The 12716-nt window shown below is 41.1% G+C and overlaps 1 protein-coding gene across 1 annotated transcript in view; it reads left to right on the forward strand.

Moving 5' to 3' along the window:
- The first annotated feature begins 4286 nt into the window (after window positions 1-4286).
- LOC139135472 (aminopeptidase N-like) overlaps window positions 4287-12716 on the forward strand; it is a 29397-nt gene continuing 20967 nt past the window's right edge. Inside the window, exon 1 of the mRNA XM_070702862.1 lies at window positions 4287-5224. Within this exon, the coding sequence (XP_070558963.1) occupies window positions 4548-5224 (677 nt within the window). The 5' untranslated portion in view covers window positions 4287-4547. The remainder of the gene's footprint in view (window positions 5225-12716) is intronic.

The raw sequence follows: 12716 nt of genomic DNA on the forward strand, positions 1-12716 counted from the left end.
CCTGAAATCATGTTAAAGTACTTATATTGTGATGCTCAGAGTCTAACCCCTTCCTGTTATTTACTGTTGATAGATTGCAGAGGCAGGCAGTAATGTGACTGCACATCCTTGAAGTTACTGTGCAATGCTACTGCTCTAACTATATTGACCACATTTCGAGGGTCTGTACTACAACTGTGCGAATTTGGCACAAATACTGGTCATCATTAAGGATTCAAGTGCAGTTGTGTACTTTTGCAAGTATACAGAAATGATAGAAATATTAAATATTTATCAACAATATTCATAAGAATACATTTATTAAAACAGGGTCTGGTCTACAGCTGGGTGAATTTCGCATTAATACTGACCATCATTCGGGATTTGAGTGCACACGGTACTTTTGTAAGTATACAATAATGATACAAATATTAAGTTTTTATCAACAGTATTCATAATCATATTTTTATTTTTACACTCTTGCTATGACATATAACAAATAAACTTCAATATATTGAAACACATTTAACAGGTGAAATTACTCCTGACGCAGCAATATAAAACTGTATCATCCATAAATATAGTTCCCTGGGTCCTATTTCATTTATGATATATCATCACCTGAATTTTTCTTCATTGAACATGACAGACACGTTATCATGGAATTCGGGCTTCGTAAAGATGACAGGCCAAAGTACTCAGACACTCTGGCGCTATGGGCGACTGTAACTTAGCGAACACTCCCCGACTTTCTGTCGTGGCGAACACATTTTAGCTTTAAGTGTTGTTTTGTCGCTGTTGTCGCTGCATTTTAATGGCCACACCTAGGGAGTATAGTCACCTCACGCACTGAGAGCGTTCCGTCAGGGTTCGAACAGCAACATTATGATCGGGAAGAAGTATCAACGCCTGGGGGAGAGAGAGAGAGAGAGAGAGAGAGAGAGAGAGAGAGAGAGAGAGAGAGGAGAGAGAGAGAGAGAGAGAGAGCGAGCGCAACGCCTAACCAAAAGATAAGAGAAACATAAAGACAGATAGAGAGTTAAGATTTTATGAAAAAATATTTTTACAATTATTGACAGCTTATTGATGATAATGCACCTGGAAGGAATGACCAAGGCATTCAACTTTTTGACGTGACCCGCATATGTGTAGTATCAAAAGTTATTGTTGACAACTGATTTTTTTGTCCGGACTCAGTAGACTGTATTAGTCAACAATAACATCGCAGTATTTACTCAGTGCTGTTATGTTGGCAAGGATACTTCTTTTTGTTACAACTCACTTTAGGGAGAGAAGTAGAAGATGTATTTGTTTAATCGAGCAGATATGATGAAAACAATATCAAAAGAACCATTTACGGCAACTTATAGCAGATGTCACAGGGTGACGGTTTAATGACACACACGGGAAAGTGAGCCGAGCACAACTGACGTATAAGTTCAGTAACCTCTGAGAATAGGACAGGACTTAGACGTCTGATGGATGGCTGGTCCACATAGTATGCGTGGAGAAAGGATAGCAGATTATTGAACAAAGCGTTCGATCCACCGAGGTTCTTCCACCTATTAAAATCCCCATGAGCCCCTTGAAGGATCAATTGCTCATTCAGTTCCCAGTGGTCTCGTTGGTGTATCTCGTCCCTGCCGTGGGCGGGTTGCAGAGAAGATGATCGTAAAACGTGGGGTTCATGACATAGAACGCTACAGGCTGCTTTAAACTCCTCGCCAATCGTTTCCCATTAAAAACATCTTAAGTTACAGTTTGTCATCGTGTCTCCAGAGCAAACACCCATGATTAGTGTTTGTTCGCAAATGTAGATACAAGCATGATGCGCACTCACTCAAACACAGAAATGACAACCCAAGGGACGTTGGATATACACTCACTTGAGGGGATTTTAAAATCGGTCATCTTTGGAATCATATTTGGACATGAATAATCTGTAATTAAAGGAGTGAATATTAATATCAATATCACAACATTTTACAGATGCATCTTCAAACATTCCAGTCGAGCTTTCATCGTTCCGTTTTCAGTTTTATTCACTAGATAAGTTTAAGTTGGACCATTTTTGTTTCAATCTATTGATGATTATTTTATTTAAATCGATGGGAGAGTATCGAACCATAGTGACCCTCTCGCCCACCCAAAGTTAAAGGGACAAAGTCGGCCATTTTTCATGAATTTTGTTTGATGTGAGATACTACTATATTGTTTGACATGTTGAAAGATACTGAATGAATGGGTGACCAAAATATGTTCGACCACGGTTTTAGACAAATTAAATGAAACCCTAGCAAAAATGAATTAATGGTCATGACCATTAATTCATTTCGCCATGGTTTTCATGGTGACCCATAGTAGTATCTCGCATCAAACAAAATTCATGAAAAATGGCTGACTTTGTCCTTTTAATCGAAACGGGCGATGACTTTCTATGCAGTGACAATTCGAAAGCGGCAATATCTGTCGAGCTATAAAATGTTTGTGTGCGAAACTAAGAGAAGAACATAGCTCCTCTACAACATCAGAGCTCCTTAAACTCATGATTGACACAGGAAAGCGGCCATATTTTGTGGGGAAAGAAATAAAATGAATTTATAAAATTTACACTGGCGGAAAGCAGGTTACGGAGCAGTTTGGAGACTTTGAATGACGCGTTTCACCGGGTTTGGTCAGAACCATCTACGTTTCTTTCTGGCCTTTTGAGGACTCTCTTGATTTTTTTATGATCAGAGGCACATTCAAAATCCACTCAAACGAAGAAACATTAATTGCATTTGACAGGGCATCTCACACAGAATTACACGGACATTTAGTGTTGAGCTAGCGATGAACTGTTGAACGTGACGGCAAAGCTGTTGCTATGAGAGTTAGTGAGTGGGTTTTTCGTCCTAACACATTTAGAGGGCAGACTTCAGTATGAGTTCCACTAAGTATAAATTGCAAGACATTCAAGGAGATACAACATTTCCAGGAGAATTTTCGTCGACATCATGATGGACTTCACTGGCCATAACTCTGCTAAGGTTCTGATCATTAACTTTCCTTGTGCATTTTTGTAGCATCAAAATCGCGGTATTTACATGTCTGTCACCATGAAGGGCCCTTGCAGACTTAATCATCAAGATGTCGAGTGGAACTACTCGAAGTACCCGAGGTCTTGCTTAACGCGCGTTGAATAAAAAGGAAAGCGAACAGTAGTGTTGTTAATCACGGACCTTCTATGTTGCAGTAACAACATGCAAATTGTGAATTCTATGGACCCAGCCTTCGTTAGTGTACGCTCTTCGATAACGTGAAACTTTGGTGTGTGTCAATAGACTACTGAAAATAAATTCTGCCTCTATAGCAACGTCAACAATTAGAACCCCTGCTACACGTAAAGGGTGTTTTTCCCGCGTTTTAGTCATCCGTGTACTACCTTGGCTCTAGGTCTGCGGGTCCCTCTTCAAAGTCTTTTTTTTTCTATTTCAATTTGGAAATTGTTCACATTAAGTTTTAAAACACCTGTCGCTGCATATGCTGCGGTTTTTTGAAAAGTCAACTAAATTTTCTTGATTTATTTCCCAAAACGCGTTCCAATACCAAGTATTCTGCTGGTCAACATAAGATACGTACGTGTGGTGCTATTCTTATCGCTGGCTTCATAAAGTCAAATCCCGGACCCGACTTTGTCATTTTCAAGCAATTCATGTCGAAAACTCAGTATTCAACATCAGCAGTGTGGAAGTAGGTCGGTGAACAGAACATAAAAAGATCTTCACGAGATTATTATTTTTTGTTGAAATCAGGAACCAAAACAACGCAGTGTTTTCAGACTACTTGTCAGAAGTCCAAGTTTATTAGTAATTGTGCAGTTTTCACCTGACTTTCGAGGACTAGGAAACCTTTGGCGTGCCGTGGATAGTGATTCTTTTAGTCCGTTTAATTGTGCGAGTAAAGGCGCTCTCTCGAATTACAGCGTCTGTGTATTTTACGGGCAACTTTACTGAGCGAAATGAATTCATGGGATCGCATAATTGAGCGCTGGAAATGCCTGCCTTTTTTACATGGAAGTTAAAATCAGATTCTGTCTAGTCTGAAAAATGCGCGTATAGACTTTGTTGGCGTTTCGCGCCACACGGAGACAAAGCTGACGATCAAAAGAGGACTGTACCATTCTCCGGTTGACTATTACTTTGGCTCTTCCATCATTAGTCGTCTTGCATTCGACCTGAGCCTTTCAGTCGGTCGATCGACGTTTATAATGCAAGGTAGTGCGAGTTTAAGCGTTCCATTTTCTTGGGTAATTTCAGATGACTTAGGCAGAGACGGCCACGGTGACTTAGCCGAGGTTTAATTGACTATAAATAAAAACGGGATCGCCAGATATCGGGGAGCCATTTAGCCAGATTGCAGCATTACGATTACAATCTCTACAGAACTCTAAGCGAATCAATTCTGCACTCGTCGGGCAGTTTCCCGCTATTAAAAGGATCTTGCAGCAGGGTTAGCTTTTGACTTTCGGATCGGCGCGAAACGGTGCAAGTATAGAGGAAAGGGGCAGTGTTCCTGCTGGAGTCGAGATGAACAAGAACGAACTGGAGACTGATTGCCAAGGGCCGCGAAATGTAATTATCCTTCAGAGGAGGACGGTTATCCTGGTGGTGTCAGCTGTTGTTTTATTATTCGTTGCTATGGCTCTAGCTTTCTACTTCATACCACTTCGGTCTAAGTCGACCGAATGCGGTGAACTTTCTCCGGCAACTACGATGCAGCCGCAAGACGACCGAAAGCCATTGGCTCCGATCCCGTCAAACCACAGCAATATCTCCCTCGACGCGATGTTGCCGACGTACGACCCTTTCCTCGGACGTCTGCCGGAGTCTCTCGTACCGGAGCATTACGATATATGGATTAAGGTGTATATGGATGAAGAGGAATACGACAGGGCGTTCACTTACACCGGGAGAGTGTCTATCGTTCTGAGATGTGATGAAGAGACGTCGATAATAAAGATCCATGCTTGGTGGCTCAAGGTCGACTTCGACTCCGTGGTGGTCCGTCATCGGGGAAATTCGGATGAAGTGGCGCTCCAGGGCGTGAAGTTTGACGAAACATACCAATTTTTGATCATTGACACCGAAGAGCCGCTGGAACCGACGGAGAAATATGTCATCGAAATGAGCTACGACGGAGAGTTGACAGAATATAATCTTTGTGGGTTTTACCCGTCTTCTCATAAATACGGCAAGGAAACCAGGTCAGTAAATTTCACCTTTAAGATGCGTTCTGGATTTTACTTTCAACTAGATTCCAACGACTTCTCACAGTAAAATTTTTACCACTTAATGTATATTAAGGACCATCAAAATATATATGTAAGGTCAGTTTTCCTTCTCCGTCCATAAGTAGGCCTAATGCGATCTAAAATCGTTTCTTGTGTGAAACTGAAGAGGCGAGGACTAACGGCCAGAAATACAGTTACATCAGAAAAGTCAAATTGAAAGGGGAGGTTTTTATTACGACTTCGGAGAAACGTTTGACAAAGCCTTTACAGGATTGTGTGGAAGCTACGTCTTTTTAGTCTTTGAAAACTATTTCAGCGACAATTTTCATTTACATGCATCGCTCCACCCCTGTTTCTTTCCTCCGAGTCAAGTGTGTTATCTTCACATTAGTTCAAGGAAAAACATTTGAGCTGGCCTAATATGTGGTAATGAAAAATTGTCCCTCCCCGTTAACAAACCATAGTTTTATCGAGCCTTTGTACTATTGACAAGCGATGTTAGTACAAATATGTTCAGTAAGATTAACTTTGACCATTTAAATGGTAGACTCTCATTGCAATGTCACGGTGGAGTCAGTAGAGTAAAATATCATAGTTTATGCTCCTTGATCGCCGTCAGGGAGGATTTGAGAAAATAGCCTAATTATCACGATATCTATTTGCTCAAACACTCGAGATACCACATTCATCAATTCTATTGTACACCTTGATTTTTCCAATGTGCAAGACGGTGGGCATGTGATCCAATACTTGCCGCCACAATAAGCAGATAGTACACCATCATGCATCTCCACATGGTTGCGTGTGATTAATTATTCATGAGACGAAGCCATGGTCGTATAAGTCGAGATGATTTGTAGCACAACGGCAGCGTAAAGTCATGACCTGTCGCCGTGGCCTTTCGAGGTTTTGGCAAAGAGGAATGACTGGCCATGTAGGCCAGATGAAAACAAGTCAATGGCTCCAGAGCTTGTTGTGTTGGAGCTTTAAGCAGTGTCTTACATTGCGCTGTTCCAGAGAAACTCACTTATGTTTCTCTGCGTACATTCTTAGATGATAAGACAAGTCTAGGCAGGCTGGAACGAATGTTCGAACAGTTTAGATCAAACCTCTTACTGACAAGCTATTACTCTAGGCGCAGTAATCTACTTGAAGCGATCACACCCTTTTGTGTTCTCATCGAGTTATTTTCCTCTCTTTCTTTGAAATCTCGTCGAAGGGATTGCCTAATATGTGCTCACATCGATGTTTCCCAAGGGCTTGAGAACATCACAGTAGCTGGATAAAAACAAAATGCATATTATACCTCTTGGTAATAAACTTTGAGATGGAGATTTTCCGCTTTAGCCCACCTGCACTACTAATCCCCTCCGTCAACACAGGACTCGTCCCTTTTTGTGACATGCGCAGAGTACGTCATCAGATCTTTGCCGCAAATCCACTTCTCTGAAAATGTGCCTCGTGTCAAGATATGGTTGGATATAATAGGCAGTCATCAGCTGAAATCCGTCCCCGTTCCGTCATTTCATCGATGTATTTGATGCATGCATCGCCTTAGTATGTGAACGCGATTTATTCATGCGAAAAGACATTTGCAATCGCGTAGCAACAGCAGAAATGTTCTTCGGCCTGTGTGCCAGAGAAACCCATTATTTCTAAAATGATGCTATTAGCAAAAATCCACTATGCTTTAAAATAATTTCACAAGAAAGCTTGTGCCCCTGAGCTTCCAGTAGCATTCGTACTGCGCTGATGGCTTGCGTGCTTCAGGTACGAGACAGCGGTACGGTAAATTACGGCTGGGTAATGTACCTTGTTATTATCTCAGTGTCATAACAACAGAAAACTGTCTGTGGGCGACAATTTAACCATTGACAAGTGTGCTTTGCCTGTTACGGCTTACTGGGTCGGAAAAAATGAGTGCACTGCCAGAAACGGATTATGCCAATCAACCATGTTGTTCACTTATTTTCTTTCCACGGCGTGTACCGAGGGGAAGGACAGAAAACAAAACGAAATTAAGCACTCGCTTAGAGGGAAGACAGAGAGGGGAGGACGATTACGGTGGAACATTCATGGTTTACCTTCAAAATTGAAAGAAAACAAAATCGGCCACGGTGTAAACAGAGGCACTGATTTGTTGTACCACAGGCAATGACCGCTGCATTGCCTGTGGCGTTTTGAACCATTTGAAATAAAGAAACACAGCAAAAGACAAGCTGCTGGGAGGGTCTTTCATTATCGGAGATCAGTTTCGCTGCTGCTTCCCCTTTGACAATAACCCCAATGCCACTCGCCCTCGCCTTCCATCCCCAAAATGAAAAGGAGAAGATTAATGCCAAGCGTGAATGACTGCTCTTCGGGATGATTGACAGATCTGTCGACTTACTGATTGACTTATTGGCAGTATGATTGACGACTCGCTGATCACCTCAGCTCCGCGACTCTGCGATTAACTTGGCCGCCATACGTTGCTGGCACGGTGACAAGATCGCCCGGCTATCCAACAAAGCCTTGTGAAGAAAGCGCAACGCAGTCTTTCTCATTAATCCTATTTCGAAAACACAGAGTAATGAAATTGTAGCATCTGATAGCACGTAGTGTTGTTTCATGGCCAGCCGACCTGGTGGATGCTTTCTAGCCAGGTTTACAAACTAGAGATAGGTAACTGCGATAAAGGTAACGGTATAGACGAATGAAATGTACCTGACTAATGCATTCCAGTTGACAGATTGACTGACAAACTGACTGGTCACCCATGGCAGTTGGTTTCTATTTGACAGTATCCAAGTCGTATCAAACTGGCTAACAGTCTCAACGACTGATCGATGCACAGTTTAGGAACGATAGTAACCAACACGGGACATAGCAGAGATCACAACAACATCCTCTCTCCGTGCGTTATTATGATCTGATTTACACTCCAAACAGTGATCACTCCGGTCTTTACGCTGTTTCCCATGCCTCCATGTCAGTATCTGCTAAAGAATTTGCCATGACTTTTTTTCCGCCACATGGTCAGTCACATTACATTGGAGGCATAGAAAGGACTAGATATACTCAACAGATCTCCCTTCCAGGCGTCCTCTGTGTTCTTTCAAAGTTCAATCCATTGCCTAAATACACGATTCATCACAAAGCCTTTGTAATTTAAACCCTCTTTGCAGTGTCTTAAATCTCTTTTGCAGTAATGTACAATTTTGACACCGAGAAAGGAAAGCCAGCGTTTGAGTTTTGTGCGGGCGATGACGGCGGAGGATTTCTTTGTGCATCAGCTCTAAAGCCACTTTACTGAAAACAAAGGCTTCGAAACCGTGATATCGATATTGATCGCGTGATTATGTAACCGTATGATATGTGTGGCATGATATGATATGATATGATAACATAAGCTTATGTCGTGAAATATAATATAATATAATATAATATAATATAATATAATATAATATAATATAATATAATATAATATAATATAATATAAATATAAATAATATAATATAAATAATATAATATAATATAATATAAAGGTAGGTTGTTAGACAGTAAGGTAGGTAGGTATGTGTGTACAATAGAATGCTTGGTGTGAAATACGAATACGTGACATGTATACATGAATATGCATACGTACATTCATGTACACAAGTATGGATGTGTTCTTATTTGTGGGAGATTCTCTAGGTGGTATAGTCAGTTAAGATACTCCATCTCAAAACTGAAAGCTATACCAAGAGACCTTCTTCCAGGTACATGAAGTGGTTCATCGCACTTCTCTCAGGTAGGCATTTAGTAGACTGAAGTTGATCAAGTGTATCTGAATTGAAGTTCCACTGTTCCGCGTGGTATCTGAAAAATACCAACGCACAAACAGTCAAGAGGTAGCAACTGACCGGACCCAGCGTTTTCCCTGATCAGCAGACCATGATCTAAGAGTACGCCGTGTGGGAAATTTGAAGCAACGTCGAGAGACTTCCCCCACCAGTACTCGCAACATCAATTGTATAGAGTTGCTATTAAAGGTGTAGCGTGACGTGACAGTCAGACGAAAATTACCGTTTGACACTCCTGATAATTGCTATTCCAGCTTACAAAATTTAAAAAAAAATCGGAAGAAATACCAAAGCGTTTTTGTTACAGTATTTGTTTCATCACTGCCCGAGAGGCATGTTTTAATACCTTCGCCACAAAACTTTGATATGGCGTTTGGACCCCAGTGCATGGAGATGGAGAGGGGTGAAAGGGTTTAAACATCTAAGGCTGATTCTTTTTTGCGGAAGCCGCTGTCAGTTCTCATCGCCGAAGCACAATGAACAAGAACTGCCTTCTCGTGATCGTTTCGCATAACGTAATCATGAAGAAAATAGCTATTTGTAAAAACGTTTCGAACTGCAAAGACAGTTAACAACTTTGCGAGTTATGTTCACTAGTTTTGCATGTACTCGCCGTGCATGCTATGCGGGCGCAAAATCATCACCACTCGTATAGATACCCATCAAAAGGCTGCTCGTACAAATATTCAAACAACCTAGATTTAAAAGCACCTGAGCCACTAATGATTTCAAATTTCAAGTAACGATTATTCGTCCCTATCATATTGAGCTCTCAAACCGCGAGATGTCAACGGTAATTGCAATACATTTACCACACAGTGAAAATTTCATGGTTAACGTTACAACTGATCATGCCGAATGTACAGAGGCTGATATCAGTACATCATATCAGTGTTCGCTGAAGACCCCTTGACTATCACGTGTACATCCCTAACAGTAAACTGACTTAAAGGGCCATTATTTGTAACTTTTGACCATTTTTTACCCCGAAAAATTCCATGTTGGAAGCTCATATTTGTTGCAAAATGTTGTTTTACGAAGAAACAAACATGATTAGTGATGTTATAGCCACATAAAACTGCTAATTTTTGTCCAAACGTGTTGCCCTTCCGAGCTCGTTTGTTGACGTCTGGCATGCTCAGCGTGCTGGGGAGAACGCAGATATGGTGATGCCGCGATCACGCGAGATGTACAAGTTCACCTTTATTGCGGGATCAAAACAACATTGCGTCGTGGATTGCCAGACATCTGGCTACGCAACGTGCTCGGACAATGGACTACGACGTAAGTGCCGGGCAAAAGTAATGAATATTTATTTTTAAATTGCTGTAAATGGCTCGCGCAGGTGCAGAAGAATGCCTACGTTGGAATCCGCGTGTCAACAGAGTTTGTATTTCTGTCCGGACAAAAATTGAAATTTTCGTTGTAAAATCACATGTTATTTAGTTGTCGGGCACGTAATGTTTCCGAATATGCGATTCTCTGTTATTTGACAGACTCTTTAACATGAGCTAGTGATCATTTCAATCAAAACTAACGGAAAAATCGCAAGAGGATACAGCTAATGGAACTTTAACTAACTAAATATTGAATCGTCAAACAAGAGAATGTCATTATTGAAATGAATAAATGTAAACTATTGATCAGGTCTTCAGGGGAATGACAGGAGTCGGAAGGTACACTTAACTTTGATACTGAAGATTCGAGAAGACGATATTTGTCCTCAGGGAAACTGCATGCGTCATCAAAGCGATTGCATCATTAATCGTGTATTTATAACGATTCCTGTGTGCAACGCCGCTATTGTCCGCAATAAAAAAAACGCTGTTCCAATTTCGCACGACCTGAAAAATCTCATGTCACTGGACAGATATGTGATTATTCCTACTTTGATTGGGACGTTTGTACCAGGGTGATTGACCAATCGCTAATGACATTATTTATTCATGTTCTCTGAGCAGTAATATATTTTAGCAAACTCGATTTGGATATCCCTTGCTTCAACCCTTTGCAGTTAAATGCACGTTCAATTTTGTATCCCGCTGGACCAATCTGTTTCCTATTACTTTAACTCGGACAAGGGGTGTAGTTTATTTGTTCAACTTTATGGTCTTGAAAGTTTGGCCTTAGGACACACAAACTGTCTGCGTGAAAATTTCGCAAACGGGTCATATCGGGTTGCCGAGGTGTTTTCTGGTTTTCAGCGCTGCAGGAAAACTGCAGAGACGATGCGAGTGATGGACGCAATGACCATGTCATTTAAACAATGGCTGCGTAATGGTTTTTATTAGTTACACCGCATATGGCATGACGTTGATAAAAAACAAGTACTATAATCAAGAAATAAGACACTGCAACTCTGTCTTGTCACTACAAAATCTGATCCAGGAGATGAATGGTTCTCGACAATGCAATGATAAATATCTTCAACGTTGGATTTTGAAATCAGTTTCTTTCCCCGTTTTTAACAACCACAAATGATGAACAAGGTCAGGCGTTGGATTAATGTAATGAAGGTGCAATGCCCGCTTCGATGGTGGGAGAGTGCTATTAATTGAATAGATTTATATCTCTCCTGATATGTTTCTTAGATCGAAGATGGCGACGTCATGAAAACATGGCACACGCACATTATAAACAAATAGCACCCTTGATTTATTGCCATGGGCGATCGTCATTGCTTATTCACATTTGAAAAAGAGACCGTTTCTAAAGCTGCTTGCTTCGGTGATCATGCAATACGATTTCAATAATGTTACACGGAACTAGCGCAGTCACCACTCAAAGCGATCCTGTCTATCGATTATATAAGCTGTGTTGGTCGGCAGCAATCATGCATGTACACCACTCAAAACAAGAACCATTTCCACAGGACAACATAAATTGTCGCTGGTCCGCCTTCCACCTACCTTCCACCCCTCCTCAGGTAATACATGCCTTGAAGAGGCGTTTTCTGCCCCTCCCCTAAGGAATAACTAAACAGTCTTTCTTTTTATCAAGAACAAAAATCAGGGATAATCTTACAAAGTTGGGTTCAGAGAAACAAATGACCTAAAATTTGCCTATCTTGAAAATTCAAAATGGCCGCCATACCATGTGTCAAACCTTGGGAGAATATAACATTTTTTCGATTTTCACAAAAACAAGACGGCTAAACTCCAGTCACTCTCCACTGGCTCTAAAACGAGTGCACACAACAGACACCATGCAGAAAGGTATTACCACAATGTGGATGTCAGAAAACTCTTCCCGGGGTGCACTCTACCTCTAAGTTTAGACCTTGCCATTGATTACAGGGAAAAGGACGTTTGGGGGAGGTTTGTCTACTCTTGTGAACTGTCGGTGACATTACATGTCGTCAAATGCAGCTAAAGACGGACATCCCCGTATGACCCTTGTTAACATATTTGCAGTGCAGACTGTCAATAAATAGTTCATTGAATGTAGGATTGAAAAAAAGAGGCCCACACAACACGTTTTCTACATAGTTCACTTTCAAATGTTCACTCTTTCGTACAAAAAAAAAAATCGTGGTATACCGTAAATTTACAGTCATATAACATGTTGCATGCTTTTGCCGATGGAAGGCAGCAGGGGACAACAGAAAGGCGCCAGGTGCACTCGAACTATAAATTGTA

This window comes from Ptychodera flava, chromosome 6 (assembly GCF_041260155.1).
Source record: "Ptychodera flava strain L36383 chromosome 6, AS_Pfla_20210202, whole genome shotgun sequence".
NCBI classification, from domain to species: domain Eukaryota; kingdom Metazoa; phylum Hemichordata; class Enteropneusta; family Ptychoderidae; genus Ptychodera; species Ptychodera flava.